This window comes from Orycteropus afer, unplaced genomic scaffold (genome assembly GCF_000298275.1).
Source record: "Orycteropus afer afer isolate SDZICR_OR568_19922 unplaced genomic scaffold, OryAfe1.0 scaffold00449, whole genome shotgun sequence".
In the NCBI taxonomy this organism is placed as follows: domain Eukaryota; kingdom Metazoa; phylum Chordata; class Mammalia; order Tubulidentata; family Orycteropodidae; genus Orycteropus; species Orycteropus afer.
Window position 1 is genome coordinate 1576900 of NW_006922036.1, and position 26326 is coordinate 1603225.

General features: G+C 46.8%; 1 protein-coding gene across 1 annotated transcript in view; it reads right to left on the reverse strand.

The window, feature by feature from the left end:
• CDHR1 (cadherin related family member 1) overlaps window positions 1-19002 on the reverse strand; it is a 22563-nt gene extending 3561 nt beyond the window's left edge. Inside the window, exons 1-15 of the mRNA XM_007954233.2 lie at window positions 18948-19002; window positions 18246-18341; window positions 17142-17287; window positions 16033-16083; window positions 14704-14793; window positions 13258-13344; window positions 11854-11970; window positions 10799-10942; window positions 8915-8993; window positions 7547-7647; window positions 5062-5265; window positions 4244-4396; window positions 1672-1836; window positions 931-998; window positions 122-350 (exon numbers count right to left, since the gene is read on the reverse strand). Of these exons, the coding sequence (XP_007952424.1) occupies window positions 122-350; window positions 931-998; window positions 1672-1836; window positions 4244-4396; window positions 5062-5265; window positions 7547-7647; window positions 8915-8993; window positions 10799-10942; window positions 11854-11970; window positions 13258-13344; window positions 14704-14793; window positions 16033-16083; window positions 17142-17287; window positions 18246-18341; window positions 18948-19002 (1785 nt within the window). The remainder of the gene's footprint in view (window positions 1-121; window positions 351-930; window positions 999-1671; window positions 1837-4243; window positions 4397-5061; window positions 5266-7546; window positions 7648-8914; window positions 8994-10798; window positions 10943-11853; window positions 11971-13257; window positions 13345-14703; window positions 14794-16032; window positions 16084-17141; window positions 17288-18245; window positions 18342-18947) is intronic.
• Between the last annotated feature and the right edge of the window lie 7324 nt (window positions 19003-26326).

A 26326-nucleotide genomic window follows, 5' to 3' on the forward strand; every position in this document is an offset into this window, starting at 1 on the left:
TATTTATATAAATGTATATAATTAATTTTTATGCCACAATTCCTCTTGCAGCTACTGAAATAGGGCTTTTAAGGGAAAGAACCCTCCTGACCAAAGGAAGCTAGCTGCCTCCATAGCCTACCTCAATTTTCAGCGAGGTCCCCAGCACCAAGGTCTTCTCCTGGATGTTCTGTCCAAACTGGGGATAGTGGTCATTGACGTCCAGCAGGGTGATGAACACCTCAGCCAGGCTATACTTGCCCTCTAGGTCCTCTGCCTTCACATAGAAGTTGTACCTGTCAGTGGCTTCAGCATCCAGGCTGGCCCAAGGCTGGGTGTAGATGATCCCAGTGGAAGGATGGATCAAGAATCTGCCAGGCAGAGTGCACCGAGCATGCAGGCATGCATGTGTATATGTACATGCACACTCACATACGTGTATGCTCACATGTGCTCACATGAACACAAATGCATCCTTCACATACACACATGCACATGCATACACACATCCCTCCATTAATGAACTGCTTCTGGGAAGTGGCAACAGACATCATGCTGCTTCTCCAAGGTTCCACCTGCTCTTCTCCATATTCTTTTAGTCTGATTGAGGGAGTCAGATTCATCCATCTGCTCACTCACCCATTAATATTGAGCTTAATAGCTGACAATGCAGCCCTTCCATTCTTCCTGTAGCTTCTCAGCCCAGCACTGCTTGCTCCTGAGCCCTAATCCAGCCATGACAATGGTCCCTCTTCTCTCCTACTTGCAGGCACCTCCCACAGTTCTGTTCATACTCTCCCCTGCTCCCCTCTACTCCTCACCCTCATGCTTACCTTCCTGACCCAGGCTCCAGTCCTGCCAGCTTCTTCCTGCATTTGACCCAAATCCCTCTACCCTCAGCATCCCAAATCCCTAACCCAGGGCTGTGTTCTGGCTTTTGGCTGTACTTACAGGTTGGCCCCGGTCCCATAGATGGAGTATTTGACTTCACCCCCGGGACCTGTGTCTGGATCCACAGCCTGAAAGAGAGAAAATTCCCAGTGATACCTGTCCCTTTGTCTGGGCACAATGGCAGCTTATTTGTGTGAGGGCTGCCTACACTTGCAAAGCAATGGTCTAACTTGGGGGAAGCTGATCTGGAGACATGCTCTAGAACCCTCATGTTCCTCCAAGGAGGTCTCAAGTGTTGGGAAGAATAAAAAGATTTAGGTTTGGAAGGACATTTAATCCTCCTTTATAAATGGGGTAAGAAAAGGTGTGGGTCTCATGCCTTGTGCTCAAGGTTTACACATATATCCTTGTTAAAGTCCTAGGAGATATTATTACCCCATTCTGCATAGTGCCTAAGGCACTTGACTGCTAACCAGAAGGCTGGCGGTTCAAACCCACCAGCCACTCCTCGGAAGGAAGATGGGACAATCTACTTCTGTAGTGATACTGTCTCAGAAACCCAAGGAAGGGTCGCTATGAGTCGGGTCTGACTTGATGGCACATAACAACAACAACAACAACAGGTTAAGAAACTGAGGCTTAGAGAAGGTAAGCAGCTTGTTCAAGGATGCAGCTGATCATGTGTGTTTTACAGTTTGAACCAAAGTTTGTCTGACTTTGCAAGGCCACCCCGGATCCATTCTGCCCCTCCACTGGGCACCCACCCCTATCCCCAGTCCCTGGGGCAGTCCTCAAACCCACTGTGACAGCCACCACATTTGAGTTCCCTGGGACATTCTCGGGAATCCTGGCAAAGTAGTAGTGGGAGGTGAACTTGGGGACATTGTCATTGGTATCTAGCAGCTGGATCACAACATCCGCCGTGGAGCTGAATTTTTCTGGGGTGTTCATCTCGATGGCCAAGAGCTGGGGAAGGAAGAAAAGCAGGGAGCTGCCTGGGTGGAAATCACCCTGCAGTGAGCCTCTCCACCCCCTGTACCCCTAGAGCTGTCCTGGTGTCCACTGCCTTGTCTCCCATTCTCAGCTGCAGACCAGCTATTCCTGCCACCACTTACAAGGGTATCACCTAAGGCATGATCTCCTCTCATTTAGGAAATAACTCTTAGCTTTTTCCTAAAACCGAAGCTTCCGCTATGCCATGCATTGATTAATATCTTGCTTTCCCCATTGACTCGCAATATCATATAGCTTATGTGCTAAATTCCCATTTGTACTTGAGTAAATTTCTTTTGTCTTTCCTGGTCCAATTTTTGAATTATTTTGCTTCATAATAATTAATATCTATTAGAGAAAGTTACTGCCTCATCTTCTTTTTTTTCCCACAGAAATCTATTCTTATAAGACTATTTCTCCAGACATAAACCAGTATAATTTTTTCAAGTTCCCTTTTGACCTGTCCACAAAATTCTGGGAAGATTTAATTAGACTGGCATTAAATTAATTGTTAATATAAGGAGACTGGACTTTTTTTTAAGGTATGTTTTTATGTTGTTTTTGCTTCTTTATACTTCTTTGTGAAATTTTGCAATTCTTTGCAGTTTTATTGTTGTTAGATGTTGTCAGGAAACACTGCCCAGTCCTGTGCCATTCTCACAATCATTGCTATGCTTAAGCTCATTATTGCAGCCATTGTGTGAATCCACCTTGTTGAGGATCTTCCCCTTTCTTGTTGACTCCTTTACCAAGTGTGATGTTCTTCTCCAGGGACTAGTCCCTCCTGATATCATGACCAAAACACAATAGGTGAAGTCTTGATATCCTCACTTCTAAGGAACATTCTGGCTATACTTCCTCCAAGACAGATGTGTTTGTTCTGGCAGTCCATACTATATTCAATATTCTACACCAACATCATATTTCAACTGCATTAATTCTTCTTTGGTCTTCTTTATTCATCTTTGTAATTTAGCTAATGCATATTTCTTGTCATGGTAATTTATAGGAATTTGATCTTTTGGTTGTTATAAGAGAAAATCCTTTAATGTAATATATTTTCTCATTGTTATTATTATTATTATTTTGTATGTAGGAAAACTATTGAATTTTGTGTAGTAACTTTTTAATCAGTCATATCAGCAATTTTGCTGTTTCTAACCATTTTTCAATCATTTTTCTTAGGTTTTCTAAGCAAACAATCACATCACCTACAAATAATGATGCTTTTGTCTCTTCCTTTCTAATATTTACACCTCTTCTTATTTTCTTTCTTTATCTAATTTCACTGGGTACATTTCCAGGAATACTGTTAAATAGCAGTGGTGACAACAGGATCCATGTATTGTCCATAACTCATAGAATGCTTTTAGTATTTCACTGTTAAGCATGATGTTGGCTATAAATGTCTATGTGTAAATGTATATGATTATAAGTAATTATAATAATTTAAATAAATATCAATCAAATATTTTTGTTTACTATTACTATATTAGGAGCTGTGGTAGTGCAGTGGTTAAACACTCAGCTACTAACTGAGAATTCAGCAGTCAAACCTACCAGTAGCTCCATGGGAGAAAGATGTGGCAATCTGCTTCTGTAAAGATTAGAGCCTTGGAAACTATGGGGGAAGTTCTGATCTGTCCTATAGGGTTGCTATGAATTGGAACTGACTTGATAGCAATGAGTTGGGATTTTTATTTTTGGTATTACTACATTACTTGTAGGAGCTCTGGTAGCATAGTGGCTAAAGGACTTGACTGCTAACCAGAAGGCTGGCAGTTCAAACCCATCAGCCACTCCTCGGAAGGAAGGTTGGGCAATCCTACTTCCGTAGTGATACTTCCTTGGAAATCCAAGGAGGGGTCGCTATGAGTCGGGGCTGACTCAACGGCACATAACAACAACAACAACATTACTTGTATACTTAAACATAGTATGCATTATTTACACATATTTATAGTTTTAAATAATCATGAATAATATTAAAGAAATATTTTTTCCCCTCTTCTGCTAAGGTTTTCATCAGAATCAATGCCAGATGTCAAAAGGCATATGAGAAACCATCCATCTTGATAAGCAAATACTTTTTCTCTCCTAACTGATTAACATGGTAAATTATACTGATAGTTTCCCTTTGAACCACCCAGGCATTCCTAGGGACAGTGGTTGTTTAGAAGCTGAGAAACTCAGTGAGGTTCTGTCTAAACACCTTCTTCCTCTCCCCTCCCCATCTTGCTACCCAAGTTAGGCACAGCAGGAGAGATGAAGGCAGGAGTAGGATATGAGGGGCCAGGAGTGACAAGGACCCCCAGAAATGAATCTTGTCACTGGTCTGAGCTTTGGGGACCCACTGATGGCAGTATACAGCTCCACCTACCTTGAAAGTTAACATTTTGGACTTTTCAAAGTCAATGGCTGCTGAATTCTCTACAATGACTGTGACTTGGGCTTCATTCAGGACTGTCTGTGGGACCACTCGGAAGATGCCCCCAGGTTCCACTAGCCTCAAGTTAAATTTGGCATTGGCTCCCTGGGCAACAGAGTTTGGAGAGAGAAACAAGAAAGATAACTGGGAATATAAATTCATTATGTATTTGTACTAAGTCAGGAGCCTTCATATAACCTTAAGTCTGGGAGGAGAGTGTAATAACCAGAAGGCTGGCAGTTCAAACCTACCAGCCACTCCTCTAAAGGAACGTGGGACAATCTCCTTCTGTAGTGATACTGCCTCAGAAACCCAAAGAGGAGTTGCTATGTGTTGGGTCCGACTCGATGGCACATAACAACAACAATAGGTGAGGGGATAAAATCTCCTAACCAGTTATTAAGGTGTACCAAGGCTATTAACTTCGTAGCCAGTTATGAGAATCAAGCAAAATAAACACACAGTACTGGACCCTGTGTCTGGCCAAGGAGGTGGTGATAAGGCACACTCACAAACTCCTGTTCTTTGGGACAGATACAGAGTTGTTCTTTTTCACTGACTTTTCATTTCTAATTCTTTGTAAGTAATTTTCAGCTGAGCAGAGTCTGATTAGCTGTTCTCTCACCTCTCCCTCCTGGCTATTACCTCTTGCTTTCTTCATTGCTATTGCCTTCCTGGCCCCAGTGACTCAAATGAAAGCTGATGCAGTTAGGTAGCTTTGGGCCCCAAGTGGTCTATGGATAGACAGGGTAGAGGGTAGTGCAACACACCTGGTCTGAGTCATTGACGGTGATCTTGAGGCCATGCAGAATCTCACCCTGGGGTGGGTGCTCAAACATGGAGAGCTCAAACCTGTTCTGAGGTCCATTTTCTCCATAGAATGTTGGAGGATGGTTGTTGAGGTCCATGATCCTGATGGTGACTAGGACCATGGCGTGGGCAGCTGGGTGTTCTGCAGAGCTGACCTCAGTCACCTGGGTGGGGATAGGGGCTATGGCTGTGTGACAGACAGTCTCTAAAATACCCCAATGGACTCCATTCTTGATATTTGTCATTGTGTAGTCCCCTTTCTTTAAGTGGAGGCAGGCCTAGCAACCTGTTTCTAACCAATAGAATATGGTAAAGGTGATGAGATATCACTTTGTGATTAGCTTATAAAAGACTGCAACTTCCATCTTGCTAGTAAAATCTCTTCTTTGGTGGCACTGATGAAGCAAGCAGTTACACTGGAGATCCTACGTGGCCAGGTAACCAACCACTAGCAAGGAACAGAAGCTCTTGGTCCAACAACCCACAAAGAATTGAGTCTTCACAACAAACACCTGATTTTGGAGGTGAATTCTTCCCCTATAGAGCCTTGAGATGAGACCCAAGGCCTGGTTCACAATTTGATTGCAGCTGTGTGAAAGACCCTCAAATAGCTAAGCAAGGCTTGGACTCCTGACCCACAGAAAATGGGAGATGATAAATCTATATTGTTTTAAGCTGCTAACTTTGTGCAGCCCGAGCTGAGTCCTTATGCAACTCTTCCATCAGAACCATGTGACAAAGATCATAAGTTCCTCTTAAAGGACCTTCTTTCCCTTGTTCTACAAGTATGCTCTGGTCTTACAGGTTCTCATCCACAGCCCCAACTCAATGGAGAACACTCCACACTGCTCCTGTATGGCCACCCTTTTTCACCTTCTCAAGAGCTCTATTCCCTTGACCAGTATGGCTCTACTTTTCAATTTCTCCTCAATCTTTGATCTCTTTCACCTCCTCCTCCTTCCTCTTAAGCTCTGACACCTCCCACAGCTTCATGCTGGGACAACTGCTTCTCTCTCCCAGAAGCCATCTTCTGGTTGACCTCAACTTCTCCTGTGGCTTTCAGTATGTTGACCCAAGTATCTCTCCCAAGTTCCAAACTTATATACCCAAGTTTAGATGTTTCACTTCACATATCCCAAGGCATTCACATTCACCATGCTCCTCTACTTAACTTGCCCCTGTTCCTGTGTCCTTAATAACATGTAACCCAAGTTTCTGCCATCCCCTCCTACTCTTCACTGGCAGCCAGATGCATGTTCTCTAGAGTCTGCCTCCTTAATATTTTTCAATTTGCCAATTTTTGTCATTCCACCTCCTCTCTTTCCAGAGGCCCTCTTGATCAGTCTCCTTTATCAAAATCACTGCCTCCTAGCCTTCAGCTAATTCCTTCCACACCCTAGTCTGGATCACTGGCTCTCTAATGCCAGGTTGGAATTGGTGGCAGGATCATCTGGAAGCTTGTAATATGCACAGTCCTGGGCTTACCCCAGACATGCTGAATCACTATTTCTCAGAGTGTGTCCTGGAAATTGTTACTTGTCAAACTCTTTAAATCTGGGGACCCCACTGGCTTGGTTAGCAGCCACAGTGAGCTTTCTACCATGTGATTCTAATCCTGCTGAAAACCTTTCAATGGTTCTTTATTACTCTCGATCAAGGCCAACTATATAATTTGTGAAGTCCAAGGTGTGATGAAAATGAGGGCCCCTTGTTCAAAAATTAAGAATGTCAAGATGGTCACAGCAGAGCAGTAAGCCTAGGGTGGGACTCTCCTGCATGGGGGCTGCATGACTTCAAAACCAGCCCTGCTCTGAAAACAGCCCAGAGTTCTCAACAGGCCTCAGCCTTAGAGCCAACCTTTTCTCTTTCTACATGCAACTATGGACTCTTTGCTCCAGTCCCATTTGCCCTTGATGCCCTCAGATCCATTTGTGTTCTCACCTCAAGCTGAACTCTCTTGGCTTTCATAGCAGGGAAGGTCTTCACCCCTCCCCCATCTCCCCTTTCACCATCTCCACCTGTGTGGTCCTGCCTGTGCTCTAGGCACTGCTTCAATCCCATCTCTCCCACCTTTTCACAACTCTCTGGTTGTAGTGTCTTGTCTCCCCCCTCCTTCTAGGGGCTTGGTGTGCATGCATGCAGCCTCCACACAGGCACCTGATGTAGGTGCTTCTTGGGCAATGGCTAGTCTCTCCCCAGACTATGAGTTCCAGGGCCAAGGCAGCCCTCTGGGGCCATGTGGGGATCTCTGGAGCAGAGTAGATTCTCAGATAGTACTGGTGGAGGTGAGAGTTGTTATCGAAACTGTCAGGGGCACAGTGGCTGGAATGCACCAATCTGCATTTTCTGAAGGATACTTTCAGAAGAGGAAGCCACCACCACTCAAAGGATGAGCTGGGGAAGAGTGGATGGTCGGCAGGGAGCGGCAAGCCAGAGTGGGGGTACCTGTACGTGCAGTTCGTACACCTCTCTCCGGAGCTGGGCAGGGCTCTGGATGACTGAGATGGCTCCAGATGTCTCATTGATTTCAAAGGCTCCATCACTCCCTGCCACAGACCAGAGATGCACCCTGCAGTTCTGCCCAGGGCCACAGAGGGCAGAGGGGAGCTGTGCTGTGCTGGGTACCACCTGCTCTCCATGCATTATTATATCATCAAAGTTTCCTCTATAGAGTGCAATACTATTAACTATGTTTTGCCAATGAGGAAATTGAGTCTCAGAGAGGTTAAGTAAATTACACAGTAAGTGAAGAGCTAAGACTTGAATTTATTTTTGTATACCTCCCAGTTTCCACACTGCTTCCCTTCCTTTGTGCATGCCGTGTGTGTGTGTGTGTGTGTGTGTGTAGGAAGAAAGAAATACAGAGGGAGGGAGATAAGGAAGAAGAGAGAGGAGAGAAGGGCAGAGAGAAGAGAGGAAATGGAAAGAGACTGGAGAGGAATGAGGAGAGGGAGAGATGGGAAGGGAGAAAAGAGGACAGGAGGAGAGAAGGGGAGGGGTGGGTTATGTGTAATTATGTACAATCTTGCAATGATAGTAGCGAGGGAAGGCATTCAGAATCTGTTTTGCAGGGAAAGAAGCCTTGTGTGATGGTAAGTTTGTTCCAATGTGAGCCGTTGGAAGGCTAGTGTGCACCAGGCATGTCCTGGGGACAGGGTCAAGTAAGTGGTGGTTCTGGGTGTAGTGTACAGACATGTACATCTGGGATTGAGCACCAGATATGATGCCCTGGCCTAGAGTCCTGGCCCTGTAGGGATCAGCTACTCTAGAAATGTCTCAGCTCACTCAGTGCTATCTAGTTGTGGAAAGAGCAAGGACCTGGGAGCCAGCAGACTTAGGTTCAAACCTGGTGGTGGGAACTTAAGATGCCCATTTAGCTTCTCTGAGCCTCAGTTTTCATGTCCATATATAGGGCTTGTACTAGGGAGATGCCACATCACAATTGCATTTAATTCAGCTATCTGCTATAGGACAAAACATTAAAAAGAGAGAAAAAAAAATACAGCAATTTAGAGTGTAAGCAATGTTGCCAAACATTCTCATCAGTGAGTAAAGAGGTCCATGAATCAGCTCCCCCTGGCTGATTATAGGCCTCATGCAGCCCTTCCTATTGCTAGATGCAATGATAAGTGGTGTGTGTGTGTGGGGGGGGCACATAGTAGAATATGCACAGCCTCCTGAAAGGGCCCAGTCCTCCCCTCATTACACCATTCCAGATTCTATAGACAGGGAACAAGGGCCCAGAGACAGGCAGGCTGAGAAATCTCTCTGGTTACCCAGAGTCAGAGCAACAGCCTGAGCCCCCTGACCTACCATTAACAAGGCTGTAGAGAATGTGGTTGGGTTTTCCCCGATCTCCATCCATGGCCACCACCGTCAGCACTTCCGAGCCCTAGGGAACAGGAACAGCTGCTAAGGCTGGTTTGTGATTCTGGGAGGACTCCCCTTCCCAGGCCGCCCCATCCTTGAACAGAGTGTGGCTGGATGAGCAAGAACCACCTCTTTGTTGCGTGTTCCTGGAGCTGAAAGGAGCCTGCCAGACTCCTGTCACTTGCTCTCCCAACATGTATTGGACATGTGGGCTGGCCAGGGACAGCCCCAACCTCTGACCCCACACACTACACTCAGCCCTCACCTCTCCTGCCTCCTCAATATTTCTTACCCAACTTTGGTCTACATCCCATCCTAGAGGTCCATGAAAAGGAAGAGGAGAGGCTGGTCAGAGCAGGACCAGGCCACACATGTAAAGTGCAGGAATTAGGATTTTATCCTATGGGGTCCAAGGTGATGTTCAAAAAGTTTTGGGCAAGGCTCCCATAAAACATGACTACTTCTGGCCATGGTCCGAGTGCTGCTACTCTCCCAGGAACACTTTGTTCTGATTCTCCTTCTGCTCTTAACTCTTAGCAGAATTGTTTAGGCCCTGTCACCCTGCCTTAAGCCCCACCCCAACTGCTCAACATTTCTCTCCCTGCTCTGTACTGTCACTACACTAGGCTGCCAGCTTCTGAGAAGGGTGTGTCTCAACATGTGCCAGCATATGGAAGGGACCTCAATGAATGTTTTTCATTGTTTTATAAAGTTGGAAGTAATCAGAAAAGGGACAAGTTGAGAATGCAACTTAAGTCCACAGAGAGTGCTGCAGCATGGCCATGTGAGGTCTTGGCATGGTCTGAGGGCACAGGGTGGCTCTTTCCTGTTTCTGTCCTTGGGAACGTTCAGTCTGGTTGGAGGAAGGCATAAGATTGTACCCCCAAAAATGGATGCGCTCACAGAGGGATGCCTGAGAGCAGAGAGGTGGAGCTACCACCTCAAAGATGCCAGGGAAAGAGGAGACTAAAGTGGCTTCAGAAGGGAAAGGACATCAGAACACCTTGTAGGTAGGGGGCAGAGGCAGTGTGGTGAAGTGAGTGGGATGTATGGAGGGCCACAAAGGCTACAGAGGTGGAAGGGGGCTGGCCTTTGGATGTCAGGTTGAGAGGGTAGTGTGAGTTCTGAAGAGTCACTGAGGGGCCTGAAGACAGGAGCAGAAGGCAAAATTTGTATTGAGGGGGGAGGCAAGTTAAGACCAGCCTTTGAGCAGGGCCTGAACTGTGATATATCTCGATGACTCAGGCAGCACTTCACTACAGAACAGCTCATCTGAGTGGCCTAAACTGCAGGCTTGGGACTGGGAGGCACACAAGAACCTTGCGAAGTGAAAGAAAAAGCCACCAACCCAAACTGAGCCTCTTGGCCACCTGCTAGTCCCTCTTCTCTCACTCAGCCTTCTGGGATCTGCACTGGCTGGGGGCTGTGGCAGGTTTAAATGATAGAGATATACCTAGCCCAGTTCTGACACCAGCACCTGCTAGAGGCATGAGTGTGTGTTCTCCTCTATATTCAGAGCCTGAACCTACCTACAGTGACTAAGTATCCCTGAGATCCCTGGAAAGCATGAGGCTAGGGCAAGAGGTGGGAGCTCTAGTAGCATAGTGACTAAGGCATTTGACTGCTAACCAGAAGTCTGGTGGTTCAAACCCACCAGCCACTCCTCACAAGGAAGGTTGGGCAATCTACTTCTGTAGTGATACCACCTCAGAAACCCAAGGAGGGTTGCTATGAATCAGGTCTGACTCGATGGTACATAACAACAACAACAACAACAGGGCAGGAGGCATCTGGGGGGACATTGGGCTGAGAGGAAAAGATACCCACTGGAATGGTGTCCTCATATACGTAGCCGTAGTACGGTGTGCCCACGAAGACAGGGGCTGTATCCTGGACATCCTCCACTCTGACTGTGATGGTGGTAGTGGCTGAAAATACAACGTCAGCCCCCCGGAGCCTCCCTCCTCCGTCCTGGGAGAGTCAGAGCCACAGAGCACTTAAGAGGATTTTGTCTCTGGAGTCAGACATGGAGTTCAAATCTAGCTCCAGCCACTGACTTGGCTGTGAGGCTGCCCCTGTCTGTGTTTCTGCCTGCTCCTGTATAAATGAGATAATTCTGGGGACACTAAAGAAGCTCATGTGTAGTGGTCTCTGGTTAGCTTCTTTGGAAACAGATTAAGTTCTCACCCAGGAATCCATGTGGGACAAGTGACAGAGGAGGAGGGTTTGAGCCACAACCTCACAATGCAGCCAGGGAAACTAAACCTCAAACACCTCCTGAAGACCTACTGTGTGTTTGGCCCAGGCTGGGTGTGGTGAAGCCCTCCTCCCCCACCCTAGGCTCTGACTGGGCCCAGCACTCTGAGTGTCTGTGGTGGTAGTCCAACACAGGTGTGGACAGCCAAGCCTCCTAGAGTAACTGTGGATGGTCCTGGCTCAGGGCTCTAGTGTGGGCCTTCCTCAAGAGAGAATGCTGGGCCCAGAGGTATGTTTACATTTGGAGGAGAGATGCTACATGTACTTAGCAGCCATTAAGCTGCAGTTGTACACCAGGCACTTTAGAGATACAATGGACTCAGGGAAGACACAACTGGGTGAGGTTGTCCTTACTTTGCGTAGGAAGAAACTGAGGCTCAGGAGGTGACTGGTCACATGAAGAGGAGGAGGTGGGAGTGAGCCAGTCTGGCAAGGGAGATGGAGGCACCAAGGGCCAGGTCTTGGGGGTGTGAAGGGACAAGCAGATCTGTCCAGCAGATCCTACATAGGTCCTCAGCATCTGCTCCCCCACCCCTACCATATCCAATCTGGAAAGTAACTGTGTTCCAATCAGAAAGCAGCTTCCCCTGACAAAGCCTGCTCCTCCATCCACCCCACTCTGTTACCTTGGCGACCACTGTGACAAAGTGGGCCTGGGCCTTCTCGTAGTCCAGGGTAGTCCCTGCCTGCAGGCGCAGCACACCACTGTGGCGGTCCATGGCAAATTTAGTGGAGTGTGGGTTCTGCAAGGGTGAAGTCAGGCTGGGCTTTTTGGAAGAACCTGCTGTGCTTATCTAAGAGGAGTCCTCACTGCTCCTCCTTCCAGGAACCAAGGTCCTAGCCTATCTGACTTCCTAGATCCCATTTCATGGGGCTCTGGGCTTCCTTTGCCACTCTGCCACTCCAAGTTAGCAACATTCCTTCCAGCAGGGCCTCATCTTTTCTCTCAGCTGAAAAACAAATTGGACTCAGCTTTGGGCTAAGCTCCTACCTGGAAGTTCCAGTAGGTGGAAACATCTGCATGTCAGCAGCTCTAACTTGGAGGGGCAGGAGCTGAGAGCCATAGGGAAGGAGAGAATTTTCTGGGTCTTTAAACCACATCTAGAAGTGGCTGTGGGATATCCCAGGCAGCATCAAAAGGGAGGGTCAGGAGATGATGGGGAATTAGATGAAGGCAGGTGAGGAACACCTGTGGGAGATGGGGTGGGTGTGGGGCTCAGAGAGGCCAGTCCAGCTAAGGCACTGTGGACCAGGTGCTGTTAGAGATGCTTTGTGCATATTTAATCCTCACAACAACGCAATGAAGAGGTGTGTTTGTGATTTTCCTTTTGCACATGAGGAAAATGTCCTAGAAAATTAAATAGCATGCTAAAGGTCACAGAAGTAGTAAGTGGCAGGATCTATCTGGAACTTGTAGGTTCTAGGGGATTTCGCCAAAGCCTAATGTTTTTAGCCACCAAAAACTGTTGCTTTGAAAAGTCATAAGCATAGGAAATCAGATGTGAAGAGAACAGTGAATTCTACAGAAACAGCTGCCATGAGGGAGTGAAGATGGTTTTGGGGAGCCAGAGAGGGTCCAAAAATGTGGAAAAGGGGCCCTGGCTTATGATGAGGGGAAGGATTAGAGCTCTGCCCTCTTCTGAGAGTTGCCCCCTCTGCTATTTTTTTCTATTGGCCATTCTACACTCAGTCAGGTTTTGCCCACCCTGGGTGAGTGCAAATTGCCTGACCTTTTCCTGGGCAAGGGATCAGGGGCTTGGGAGACCTGGGAAGAAGGAAGGAGCAGGCCACATGCCAGGTATCCCAGACAAGCCAGTCAGGGAAAGAAAGGTTCTGCTTCAGGCCTCTGCATGTTCCCATCTGTCTGCCCTATCCTTATGTTCCCAAGACCTTTTAGACATGTTGCATCTCTGAAAATCTTTGGAAACAGCAGAGGTGAAGACTTGAGGGCCTTGGTGATCAAGGTGGTGGCTAACTGTTGTCCCTTCTAGCCTGGGGCCTCTGGTTACATCCTGTGTGTCCCACCTTACCTGTAGGAGGTAGGTGACACTCCCTCCAGAGCCTGTGTCCCTGTCCACTGCATGGACTTTAAAGATGCTATTCCCAGCAGGTGTGTCCTGAGGAGTCACAGTCACAGGGAGGGTCAGCCAGGGGCAATGACAGAAAGTACAGGGAGTGCTGGGGGAGCATGGAGGGGGTGGGCTTAGTGGGGTGAAGGGCTAAAAAGATGTGAATGCTAATGCTATGGCATGGGAACTTCAAAGGGAGAGGGGCTGCAATAGAAGAGACAGAATAAATGAGGGGAAGGGAGAAAATAAAAAAGAAGAACACAAAGAGATGGAGAGCAACTGGAGGAATGACTTCAAGGAGAGAGGGAAGGAAAAGCCAAGATGGTAAATAGATAAAGGGTTTAAAAGAGGAAAGCCAATTCACAAATGAGAAAATGGTCAATAAACATGGAAATATACACATCACCAGGAAACATGTACATACAAATTAGAGTGAGAAAGAAATGGCTTTATCCCACTGAATTAGCAAATATTTAATGATTAGAGAATCTCCAGTGTTGGTGAGGGATGAAGGGGAGAGAGCAAGTAGGGGCTCTCTGGAAAGGTAATTTGGTGACACCTCATAGGCCCTCATACTTTTTGACCCAGGAATTTCAAATCTTGGGCTATATCTTAAGTAAATAAAAGATGATGCTCAGAAGTTTTGTGTTTCTCATCATAATAAAAATGTAAAAATAGTAAAAACCACCAAACCTATTGCCAATGAGTTGATTCCAATGATACTGACCCTATAGGACAGAATAGAACTGCCCTATAGAGTTTCCAAGGCTGAAAACTTTATAAAAGCAGACTGCCACATCTTTCTTTGCTTTGGTTAGGAGTCCAGTTCTTAACTACTGTGCCACCAGGGCTCCTTGCAAACATGTAACACAATCTATATATTCAAACATAAGGGAATGGCTCAGTAAATGATGAAATGTTCCTTTGATGGAAGCTATTAAAGTAATAGTTACTTAAACTTTGCAATTATGAGGAAAATGCTCTAATTGCATACTAAGTGAAATATAGGACACAAAAACCATTTGTTTTACATAGTCACAGCTATGTAGAACAAATAGAAAATAAAATCCTATAATTACAAAAAAGACTAAAAGGTGATACACCAAAATTTAATAATTCTTAAGTTGGAGAAATTGAGAGTGATATTTTAAATTCTTTTTTCTACTTTTCTATATATATCACCTTTCTACAACAAACATATTACCATGATAATAGAGAATAATAAACAGACATTCCTTGAGAACAGCGATAACTGTGTGAGAGGAATAGTGACAGGTGAGGAGTGGGGAGTAAGAGGGGATCCAGAGGGCAGCGGGTGTCCTGAGGGGGCAAGTGATGGAGGGGTACACCCATTAACTCTGGGATGCTCATGCTGCAAGCCTGGAAGGATGTATTGGTCTCACTCACCTCAGGAACCAGGATGACATATGGCTCCTGAATGAACCTGGGTGCCTCATCATTGGCATCAGTCACCAGGATCATGACTTTTTCTGCCACCTGGGTGGGAACAGAGGAGACAGGGAGGGGAGCAGTGAACCTTCTTGGGGATAAAGGAGCAATGACCTCTAATGCTCCCAGATGTATGTCTCTGCCCATTCCCTCCACCCCTTCCCTCTTCTATCCATTCATGTACCAAATATTACTAAGTGACTGCTTGATGTCAAACACTGTGCTCAATCCTGGAGACATAAAAGACTGTCCAATGATGTGCATTTTGTAGTGGTGGTGGTGGATGGGAGAGAGAGGCAAAGACAAGCAGATAGAAGAATGGTAGTGATGTCATCCAGTGTGGTAATGTAACAACTTTATGCCAGGCTTTGTGGGCAGGGCCTTTGTTCCACAGCTCCAGAGCCACCACGGACACTGGGACTTAGGAAAATGCATCCAGTCCAGGAGGCTGTGCCCAGAGGCTAAGAAGAAGCATTTATCCCAGTCTGTGGAGATCAGGGAAGCTCCATAGAAGAAGTGAGAATCAAGCTGGTAACAGTTCCAAGGTGAAAAGGAAAGACATGGAAAGGTATTCTATGAAGATGGACCATTGAGTGCAAAGGCAGAAAGGAGTGGAAAGAATTGTGAGTATGGGACACACAAGTAGATTTATAGTTGGATGGTAGGGTGGGTGAACCAGAAGAGGTGGATGAGGCAGATAAGTCTCCTACAGGAGTTTACACCTACAGGAGTTTCACCATGAGGGCAGTGGGGCCACATGTTAGCACTTTCTGAGCCCAGGAGTGGCCAGTTGTCTACTCCACTTGTTGGCTTTCGCAGTAGGTGGAGGTGGGTTGGAGTGGAGCTGACAGGTGGCAAGAGAACCCCTGAGGGGCATGTTGCAGTTATCCAGTTAGCTTGAAGAGGGCTGAGGGGAAGTGGTGCCTGGAGTGAATAGTGTGGAAGAAGGAGTGATCTGAGTGCCCAGGGATTCAGCTTGGATGATTGCACAGAGCCAAGAACCAGGTCAGAGGTTGATGCAAGAGCAAGCTTGAGAAGATTTGAAGAAAGTGAGTTACACTCATCAGGAGCATAGCCGACTGATCTTGGTCTCCCCATGCCTTCTCCCTACCTTCTTTTTTCCATGGCCTCCCTGAAGCCCCCTCCTATGGGCTCTTTGCAGCAGACCTTGATGGGCCTTGGCTTGGGTTTGCAAGGGAGCTCCCCCTTCCCCCCAGGAGGGCTTGGGCAAGAGCTGTGCCCAGGGATCTACCTGCTGCCAGGGGGCTGGGTCAGGTCTACACTCACCTGATTCAGGCCATCAGAGATGCTGATGATGGCTTCAATCTCGTCCTCCCTCTGGAAGCATAAGGACCAAGTGAGTGCCCAGGGTTCCTGCACTTTGTGGGGACTTGAAGTCTGGAAGGAGCTCTCCCTGCCCCAGCATGCCCATCACAGAAGCCCCAGAGCAGAGTGGGGTGGTGATGACCATGTGCTATGCATGACCCAAAGCTGCTGCCCACCCTACTTTGTGTGGGGTTCTCATAAACCCAGAGAGGTTGCTGAGGTTCCAGCAGAAAATGCTCTCCTGCTTGACTGAGGAGAGAGCTAACCCTAGTGTGTCAATGTTCCAGGTAGATGATTTCTTTTCCTTTTCCTCCCATTTTCTCTCCCATATTCCATGATTCTGCAGAGGTCCAGCTCTGTGGTATCCCAAGTGCTCCCAGGACATGGCAGCCCCTCAGTGGTTGTGGTGATGGTGAGGTGCTACCACCAGGTCCCATGGATTCCAGGAGGGAGTTGTTGATGGTGTAGCTACAGCCTCTTTTGCTGCAACCTCCCTAGCTGTCTTTGAGATATTTCATTTCCTTTGTCCACCCTGGCCAGGGGTAGTGGGTTCTGTCAGTATCCTAAAGTTGCTGCAGCTCCACAGTTGTGGTCCAGTATGTGGCCAACTAGGACCACAAGTCTCATGAAGGAGACACTGTTACCCATAGGCTCAGAAAGACTCAAGGGGGAGGGTTTTATCAAATTCAGACCCACCCTCTGAATCCCTCCTTGTAGCCCTGATCTGGTATCTGAGTTTGCTCTGGGTTACAGGACAGGTCAAAACATCACTTTATGACATTTCTGAAAGGCAAAGTGCAAACAGAATTCCTATTTAATTGAACATGCTTAAAAAAATTAGCAGGACTGGCAGTTAATCATTACAGGAACACCACTATTCACTTGGAAAGTTAAGCCTCCTAGATAAGAGGAAGAAGCCTGGGCAGCCCTCTTCTGTCCCCTCCAGAGTCTCCACAGAGGGTGGGTCTCATGCCATACCCTTGGTTCTCTCAAAGGATTGTCTAGTCACAGAGGTGTCTCTGTGTGCAGGGGAGAGGCAGGTTCTACCTCCTCCCTGCCCCATCTCATACCTCCCGGTCCAGCTCTTCAACCAAGGTGATGTTTCCACAATTGGGATCCACAGAAAAGACACTTCTACTGCTGGGGTCAAAGCTGATGTGGTAGGAGATGGGGTCTCCCTCAGGGTCTATCCCGCTCAATGTGTACACGTGAGAGCCTGGAAGTGGATACAGAGGAGAGACCTAGAACCTGGGCCCAGGCTTTTGTACAAGGACAGGCACACAGGACCAAGGATTTGGATGGTTTATAAAGCAAATATCAAAAGCCCTTCCAAACATGCAGCCTAGAGTCTGGCACTTAATGTGGACCTCACCCTGTTCTTAAGGGTGCTCTCACTCTTATCTTCACACCTCAGCTGTCAGTAAGATGCTGTTATCAGTGAGATGGTGTTATCAACCACTTCGCAGATTGTAATCTTTAATGTAGATTATAGATGAGGTCTAGGTTGGAGGGTCTGACTCCAGTGCCTGTTTTTCCATTTGACCTGAATGATTCTAGTACCAAGAGCCAAAGTTGGGGGCTCCCTGGGCACAGGGGGCTAGTGCAAAAGGGAGCAGCCATTAAGACAGAAGAAGAGAGTGAGAGGAGGTCAGGGTGTACCCTGGTACCTCCATGCTTTGTTCTTGAATTTCTGAACCAGGCATTTCTTTACTCCCTACCTCCTTTCCCCCAGGGTCCCAATCCCAACCAGTTGGAGAGAGGGCATGAAAATCTCTCATCTCCCTTTCTTGCTGCATAGTCCAGTGGGTTCCATATCCCTGGGCCATTGTAGAGCCCAGAGATAGAAGGTTCAAGGAAAGAGCCATTTGCTCAAGGTCACACAGCCGGTAGTGGGCAAGTCATGTGCACACCTGCCTGACGCCTAGGCTGGACCTATGTCTAGGCCTGCAGCTGGGCCTCCAGGACTTGGTAGGATTAGGTCGCTATGACAGCCTTGTGACCTCCTTTCCTGCCATTCCCCTGGGGAATGCGCAGCGTGAACATGGCGCCCCGCGGGAGCCCACACAGACTGCCGCTCCACAGGCTCAAATGAGTCAGATTTGGTCCTTGCATTCAAGGGAACAACAGCCCCCAGTTGAGGAGACCCATGGGGGGTCCGTGCCAGTGCTACTGACCTACAGCGGTGTCCTCTGGGAGGCTGAACAACGCCATGTTTCCGTGTGTGCTGCCGACCCCGTTGTCGAAGAAGTGGGGGGCAAAGTTGGCCTGGGCTTGAAAGAGAACACAGACGGGAAAACAGATGGACACCCTGACACCAGAGGGCCAGCTTCACACCATCTCACTCCTCAGCAGGCGGGCGCTCCTCCTCCCTGGCTAGAGAGCATCCACGGAGCTGGTTGGGGCACCACGATGAAGTCCCTCCACCCACCGCATCAGCTGCGGTCACGGACAGGAGTTGGGCTTGGCAGGGTCGGTCACACACAATCTGGACACTAGAAACCAGGCAGGGGGCAATACCACCCCTTCTATGGGCAAATTGAGAACCGGAGTCCAGAAAGGAGCAGTGCCCCTCCCAAGGTACACCTCTAATCGCCGCCAAGCAGGGGGTATCCAGCCCACCTCTCCTGCTCCACGCAGCCATCGCAGCAGCCGACATACAACCCCGCCCCGTTTGGGAAGGCAGTGGGGGTTCTGGGCACTAGCTCTGGGATCCAGGGCAGTGCCATCGGGAGAAACGCCTCAGGAGAGTCCAATCCCTGTGGGGAAGCTTGGCAGGCGCCCGACCACCTGCCCGTCAGAGGACACAGTCCCGGCGTCCGCCAGGAAAAACAGCGCCCGCCCTTGGCCCACTCCCACCTGGCCAGGAGGCTACTCACCCAGGCAGAGGCGCAGTAGCCCCAGGGCCAGGGTGGTCCACAGGCCTCGCCTCATATCTCCGCGGGCGGGTAGTGATGCTCGCCGCCGCCGAAGCTGGCACTGGAGCACCGAGCATTCCCGTGACCACCAAGAGCGCAGAGATAATAGTGGCGGCTGCAGCGGGAGGGAGGGCAGGGCGGGAGCGCAGGGTGGTGAGAGGGCGCTAAGCGGATGATACCGCTTGGATCAGCGCAGCTGGGAGTGCTCCTGACTGCTGCCTAATGAGACCAATTAGTGAGCGCCAAGCAGAAGCCTCGTTCCCAGCAGAGCTGGAGGGCGGGAGGGGGTGAGAACTGAGGAAAACACTCCCTTCTCCTACCAGGTCCCCTTTGCCCCAGCCTGGCGTGTTGGGGCCAAGGAGCCTTTCCCTCCCCATATGAGTTGTGAACAGGGTGCAATGTCTTCCCCCAGGTTGCCAGAACTAAAAAAAGAAAAACCAAACTCACTGCCATAACTCAGGACCATAGAAAATTGAGGCTTCACAGGGCCCCCAAGTTCTGGTTATTTTCCCTTTCTGTGTACACCCTCTCTGGTGGCTTACTGAGCAAGGCACTTGACTGCTAACCAGAAGGCTGGTGGTTCAAACTCACCAGCCACTCCTCGGAAGGAAGGCTTGGGCAATCTACTTCAGTCCTTGAAAACCCAAGGAGTGGTCGCTATGAGTCGGATTGGACTCAACAGCAGTAAGTTTGGTCTTTTTGGTATGTACACCCTTCTGACGTTTCTGGTATTGACCCCTTCTCTGGATCCCAGCAGCCAATGAATAACAGCATTAGGGGACCAGCCCAGCCTTACACTAGAAGAGCTCCCTAGTAGAGAAATTAAAGGAAGAGATAAAAGTTGGTGGGGGCATTGCCCTGGAAATCCAAAGAGGTTCCACGGACTGTCCCTACTAGCTTTGAGGGTAACACTAACAAAGAGGAGGATTGTGATGAGGGGCTACTTGGTCAAGGTTTTCAAGATAACTTCTTGGTACTTCCACTCCATTTCTTCTGTCTTCCTCCAGACCAGACCAGCTCTGAGGGGTCACTAGTGGATTCCACAGGTGTGGTGGGGGCAGCAGAGTGGGCCTCTCTGTCTCCACTAAGGAGAATTTCTCAGACTAATATGTCCCAGAAGAGATGGCAATTCCCAGGTGGTGACCTTGGAGGGGAGTAGACCCATTCTTCAAGGCTTCCAGGGGAAGGTGAACACTTCAAGGACAACTTTTCAGTCTTGGGATGGACTTGCTAACACAGAAGTCCAGCACAAGGATGGGTTTGCACATAAGTCAAACCAAAACCAAACTCACTGCTGTCGAGTCGAATCTGACTCATAGCAACCCCTCCTTGGGTTTCTGAGGGGGTATCACTATGGAAGTAGATTGCCCAACCTTCCTTCCGAGGAGTGGTTGGTGGGTTTGAACCACTAGTCTTCTGGTCAGCAGTCAAGTGCCTTAGGCAGTATGCCACCAGAGCTTCTTGCACATAAGTAGTGAGCCCTATTCCCGGAGAACATTAAGGCATTTGGAGGCTCTGGGTAGCTGACCACTAGGAGAAGTCAGTAAACCCAGAAGTCTTCCTGATTGCCAGCAAAATTTCGTAGGCCAGACCCTCATCTGCTTGCCCTGACACTGGATTTTAGTTGGAAATGTGGACTGTCTCCTCTTGGCTGGGTCATTCACAGGAGTTGCAAGGTAGTCACTTCAGCTCAATCTAGTTCACTTCTCAGGATGCCCTTGGAAGAGAGTGTATCCACAGACAGAGGAGGCTTGTCTGCTCCTGAAGGGGTTTTTAGTATGGGTCTTGGTGTCCTCTTCAGAAGCCTTCGCAGGAGCAATTCCCCCCACCCTGCTACCCCAGGGTGAGGTCTCTTTGACCTGCAGTTAGTAACGGTTGAGAGGAAGAAGGAGAAGATGCATCAGTGATCCCAGTGAATTCAGCATTTTCAGGTCCAGTCAACCAAATCTCTATTGTTGAATCCCCTCAGACTTGGCCCTTTGGCTGAAAGGATACACTTTAAATTAGACAGGCATTTAACTTTGGTGAAGAGAAACATTTTACAATAAATGGGAGGACAGCACAGGATATGATCAAGGCAAAGGAAGACATTGGAAGGTGCACAAGAGTTAAAGGCAACAAAAATAAATACTATTACTTACATAATACTGCAATAACAGTCATAATAAAGAATAATCTATGAGTGAACACAGAGATAGACATGCAAGGTGAACAGATATGGGAAGGTGAATGGGACTACACACATGAATATATATAGGTTTTGCAGAGGACATTTTTCAAATGTATTTGTATGTGCTGTAAATATAACCATTGATATAGTAGAGCATACAAGGAGCAAAGTTAGGAAAACTTTGTAGCTATAACCAAACATCTTAAGGGAATGAATCACTGACTGGGCTTGGGAGCTTAGTACATAGTCTTGGAGGATTTTAAGTAAATAGACATAATACAGTCACAAAGGCAGTGTTCCAAGACTGGGGTCTTAAAAGCTTTCCAGCGTCCATCTAAGATACAACTATTAACCTTTCCTTGTATAGAGCAGTAGGAGCTCTGGTAGCCTAGTGCCTATGGCATTTGACAGCTAATCAGAAGACTGGCGGTTCAAACCCACCAGCCATTCCTCAGAAGGAAGACTTGGGTGATCTACTTCTGTAGTGATATTGCCTTGGAAACCCAAGGAGGGGTCACTATGAGTTATATCTCATTCGATGGCAGTTGAGTTTGGTTTTTTATTTTGTCTAGAGCAACCCAAGGAGGGGTTGCTATGAGTTGGATCCGACTCGATGGCAAAACACAACAAGAGCAAAGAAGAGTGAAGAAAATAAAAGATCCAAGAAAGCAATTAGTACAAAAGACTAATGGACCACAGAACCACAACCTCCACTGGCTTGTGACCAGAAGAACTAGATGGTGCCCAGCTATCATGATCAACAACTCTGATTGGAATCATAATAGAAGATCATGGACAGAATGGGAGAAAAGGTAGAACAAAATTCAAAATCATAAAAAAAGACCAGACTTACTGGTCTGAGAGAGACTGGTGGGATCCCTGAGACTATGTCCCTTAGACACCCTTCAATCCTGAAACTGAACTACTACCCCCAAGGATCACTTTTCAGGCAAATAGATAGGCATATTATGAAGTGAACAATAATAACTATGAGGAAAGTACTTCTTAAAACAATCAACCATATGAAAACAAAAGGGGAGCATTTGCCCAAATACAAAGTTCAGCAGGCAGGATGAGATAGGAAAGAAGAACCAATGGAAATGGGGAATCCAAGGTGGAAATGGGCAGAGTGATGTTACATTGAGGGGACTGCAATTAATGTTACAAAACAAAATGTGTATAAATTGTTGAACAGAAAACTAATGTGCTCTGTAAATATTCATTCAAATCACAATTGAAAAAAAATGACAATTAGACATCATTTCTGTATTCTCATGTCACTGAGCACTGGAACAAGCCAAGACAAGCACTCTGAGTTCCAAATATAGAGGAGGAGACTGAGGCTGGCTCCCCATCACCCAAAGAGCTGGAAGCTGAGCCAGGTTGTCCAGTGAAAGGGTTTCCCATCTCCTCACCAAGTGGTTCCAGCACCTTATACTTCTTTTTCCTCAGGCTACTCAGTCAACAGACAGTCACTGGAGAGGAAGAGATGTAGTCTCCACATACCAGATGTGTGTGCATGTGTGTGTACTCTTACCCATATTGTCTCATTTAACCAGGACACCCTGTCTTGGTGTGATTATCAGTGCTCTACAGAGGAAAGGGAGGAGACTTGGTGATACAGTGTTTAGGACCTCAACTGCTAACCAAAAGATGGGTGGTTTGAACTCATCAGCCCTCCACAGGAGAAAGATGTGGCAGTCTGCTTCCATAAAGATTTACAGCCTTGGAAACCCTATGAAGCAGTTCTACTTTTTCCTATAGGATCACTAAGAGTTGGAATCAACTTGATAGCAATAGATTTGGTTCTTGATTTATAGAGAAAGGAGTTAAAACTCAAAGACGGTCAGTCACTGGCCCAGGTTCCCATAGCCAGTGGGAGGCAGAGCCAGTGGGAGGCTGGATTCACGTCCAGCCTGGGCTAGCTCCAAATGTGGACTCTTGGCAGAAGTAGATGCCCGAGAAGCTGCTGAAGTTCAGTTTCACAGCCACTCACCCACAGGCATTCCATAGCCCTGATTTTGTATTTGTAGTTTTATATTCTTTTTCTTAAGGAGACAGAAACACTTCCCACTATCACAAAGTATGCAAAGTTCAGATCTGCTGGGGTGACCAACCATCCTTGTTTTTTTTTTTTTGCTGAACCTGAGTAGTTGTTGTTGTTGTTAGGTGCCATCGAGTCACCTCTGACTCATAGTGACCTTATATACAACAGAACAAAATACTGCCAAGTCCTGTGCCAGCTTCACGATCCTTGCTATACATGACCCCATCATTGCAGCCACTGTGTCAATTCATTTTGTTGAGGACCTTCTTCTTTTTCATTGATTCCCCATTTTACCAAGCACAATATCTTTCTCCAGAGAATGGTCCCTTCTGACAACACGACCAAAGTAGTTGAGATGAAGTCTGGCCATTCTCACTTCCTAGGAGCATTCTGGCTGCACTTCTTCCAGGACAGATTCATTGGTGCTTTTAGCAGTCCATGGCACTTTCAGCATTCTTTGCCAACACCACAATTCAAAAGCATTAACTCTTCTTCCATCTTCTTTATTCATTGTCCAGCTCTCACAGGCATATGAGACAACTGAGAATACCATGGCTTGGGTTAGGTACACCTTAGTCTTCAAAGGGACATCTTTGCTCTTCAGCACTTGAAAGAGGTCTTTTGTAGCAGATTTTCCCAGTGCAGTACATCGCCTGATGTCTTGACTGATGCTTCCATTGGTGTTGATTGCAGTACCAAGTAATATGAAGTCTTTGACAATGTCAATCTTTTTTCCATTTATTATGATGCTGCTTATTGGTCCAGTTGTGAGAATTTTTGTTTTCTTTATATTGAGGTGTAATCCATACTTCAGACTGTAGTCTTCAGTCTTCATCAGTAAGTGCTTCAATTCATCCTCACTTTCAGCAAGCAAAGCTGTATCATCTGCATATCACAAGTTGTTAGTGATCCTTCCTTCAATCCTGATGCCATGTTCTTCTTCCTATAGTCCAGCTTCTTGGATTGTTTCTTCAGCATACAGATTGAATAAATATGGTGAAAAGATACATCCCTGATACACCCCTTCCTGATTTTAAACCACACAGTATCCCCTTGTTTTATTCTAAATAAGCCTTCTGGTCTATGTACAGGTTCCTCATGAGTACAATTAAGTGTTCTGGAATTCCAATTCTTCTCAATGTTACCCATAATTTGTTATGATCCACACAATCAAATGCTTTTGCATAGTTAATAAAATACAACTAAACATCTTTCTGGTATTCTTTGCTTTCAGCCAAGATCCATCTGATAGCAGCAATGTTATCCCTTGTTCCACGTCCTCTTCTGAATCCAGCTTATATTTCTGGAAGTTCCCATCAATATACTGCTGCAACTGTTTTTAGATTGTCTTCAGCAAGATTTTACTGGCATGTGATATTAATGATATTATCCAATAATCTCCACATTCTGTGGGATCACCTTTCTTTGGATGGGTACAAATATGTATCTCTTCCAGTCAGTTGGCCAGGTAGCTGTCTTCCAGGTCTCTTGGCATAGATGAGTGAGTGCCTCCAGTGCAGAATCCTTTTGTTGAAACATCTCAATGGGTATTCCATCAATTCCTGGGGCCTTTTTTTTTTTTTTTTTTTTTTTGCCAACTCCTCCAGGGCAGCTTCAGCTTCCTTCCTCGACACCATTGGTTCTTGATCATATGCCATCTCCTGAAATGGATGAACATCAACCAATTCTTTTTCTGTATATTCGATCCATCTTTGATATTTTCTGCATCATTTAATATTTTGCCCATAGAATCTTTCAATACTGCAACTCAAGGCTTAAATTTTTTCTTCAATTCTTTCAGTTTGAGAAATGCCGCGCATGTTCTTTGCTTTTGGTTTTCTAACTCCAGGTCTGTGTACACTTCATTATAATAATTGAACCTAGGTAGGGAAGACAGAAATAAAATAATGTCTCCTCCACTGAGCATGCCAGTGCCCCCTTTTTCCTAAGCAGAACCAGTCCACACTTGGGGCCTAGGCAGAGTCCTTAAAAACTTTAGTGTTGTAATCTCTGCTTGGCTGTCTCCTCTAGGCTATGGACCCATTCAGAAAAGAGGTTGTGATTTATTGCTTCATTCATCGGTGCTTCAGGTCTGGCACACTGTCAGTCCTCAATGAGTAGTTGTTGACTGACTGAATGACTGAGTAATTGAATGAATGAAGAGGCATTTGACTTCAAGGCTACACACCTTTGGCAAGCTCCTTCACCACTGGTGGATACATTCATAGAATGAGCCAGGCAGATAATGGAAATGTGTGAAATTGCTGGAGGAAGGCAATGGTAGTAGTGTAGACTATGGCACATGTATAAATGTCCACCTTCACAGTATCTTTATATGTTGAGCTCAATAAGGAAAATAGTTGCATTTTGGAGCAGAGAGGGATGTTTTTTGTGCTGACACCTTGTAATTTTGTATCAACCACCCTTCTGGTTCAAACATTGCAAATCCAGAAAGACAGTGCAGTTTTACTGACGTTGAACAGAAGCTGAATGCTGAAAACCTTTTCCATGCATGTGTTTTTTTGCTAGTGAGATCACCAGTTGCCTCCAGAGCTGTCTACATGTTACTAGGCTTCTAGTAAACAAGTATGGTCCAGCTGCTGCTGAGAGATAAAACTAGCTCACTAGACACACTCATATCCTATAGGCTATATGATACTTCCAAGGCAGGGTAATGCTGCAGAGTTAGTAAAAGGGTGTGATAGTTGGAGCTGTGTGTCAACTTGGCTGGACCACAATTCTGTGTGGTTTAAGCAATTGTGATGTCAGTTGTTCCCATGATGGGATCAGATGTATATGTTTTGAGCAGCCAATCAGTTGAAAGGGTTTTCCCTGGGTGTGTGTCCTGCTTCCCATATATTTATGGACATCCTGGGAAAAGAGACACTCTGCTGTGGATCGGGATCTGTTGTGCTGTCTGCAACTGTCCGTGAGCGAACAATCCACCATTCCACCTGGAGATCTTGGATTCATCATTTGTTGGAGTCAACAGCTGGGTACTGCCTACCAACCTTGAGCTTTTCAGCCCCTGCAGCTGCGTGAGTTGGAAAAAGCCTCCAGCTTGATGTTTGATCCAAGAACTTGGGACTTGTCAAATTCTATAAGTGTGTGAGCCATTTTCCT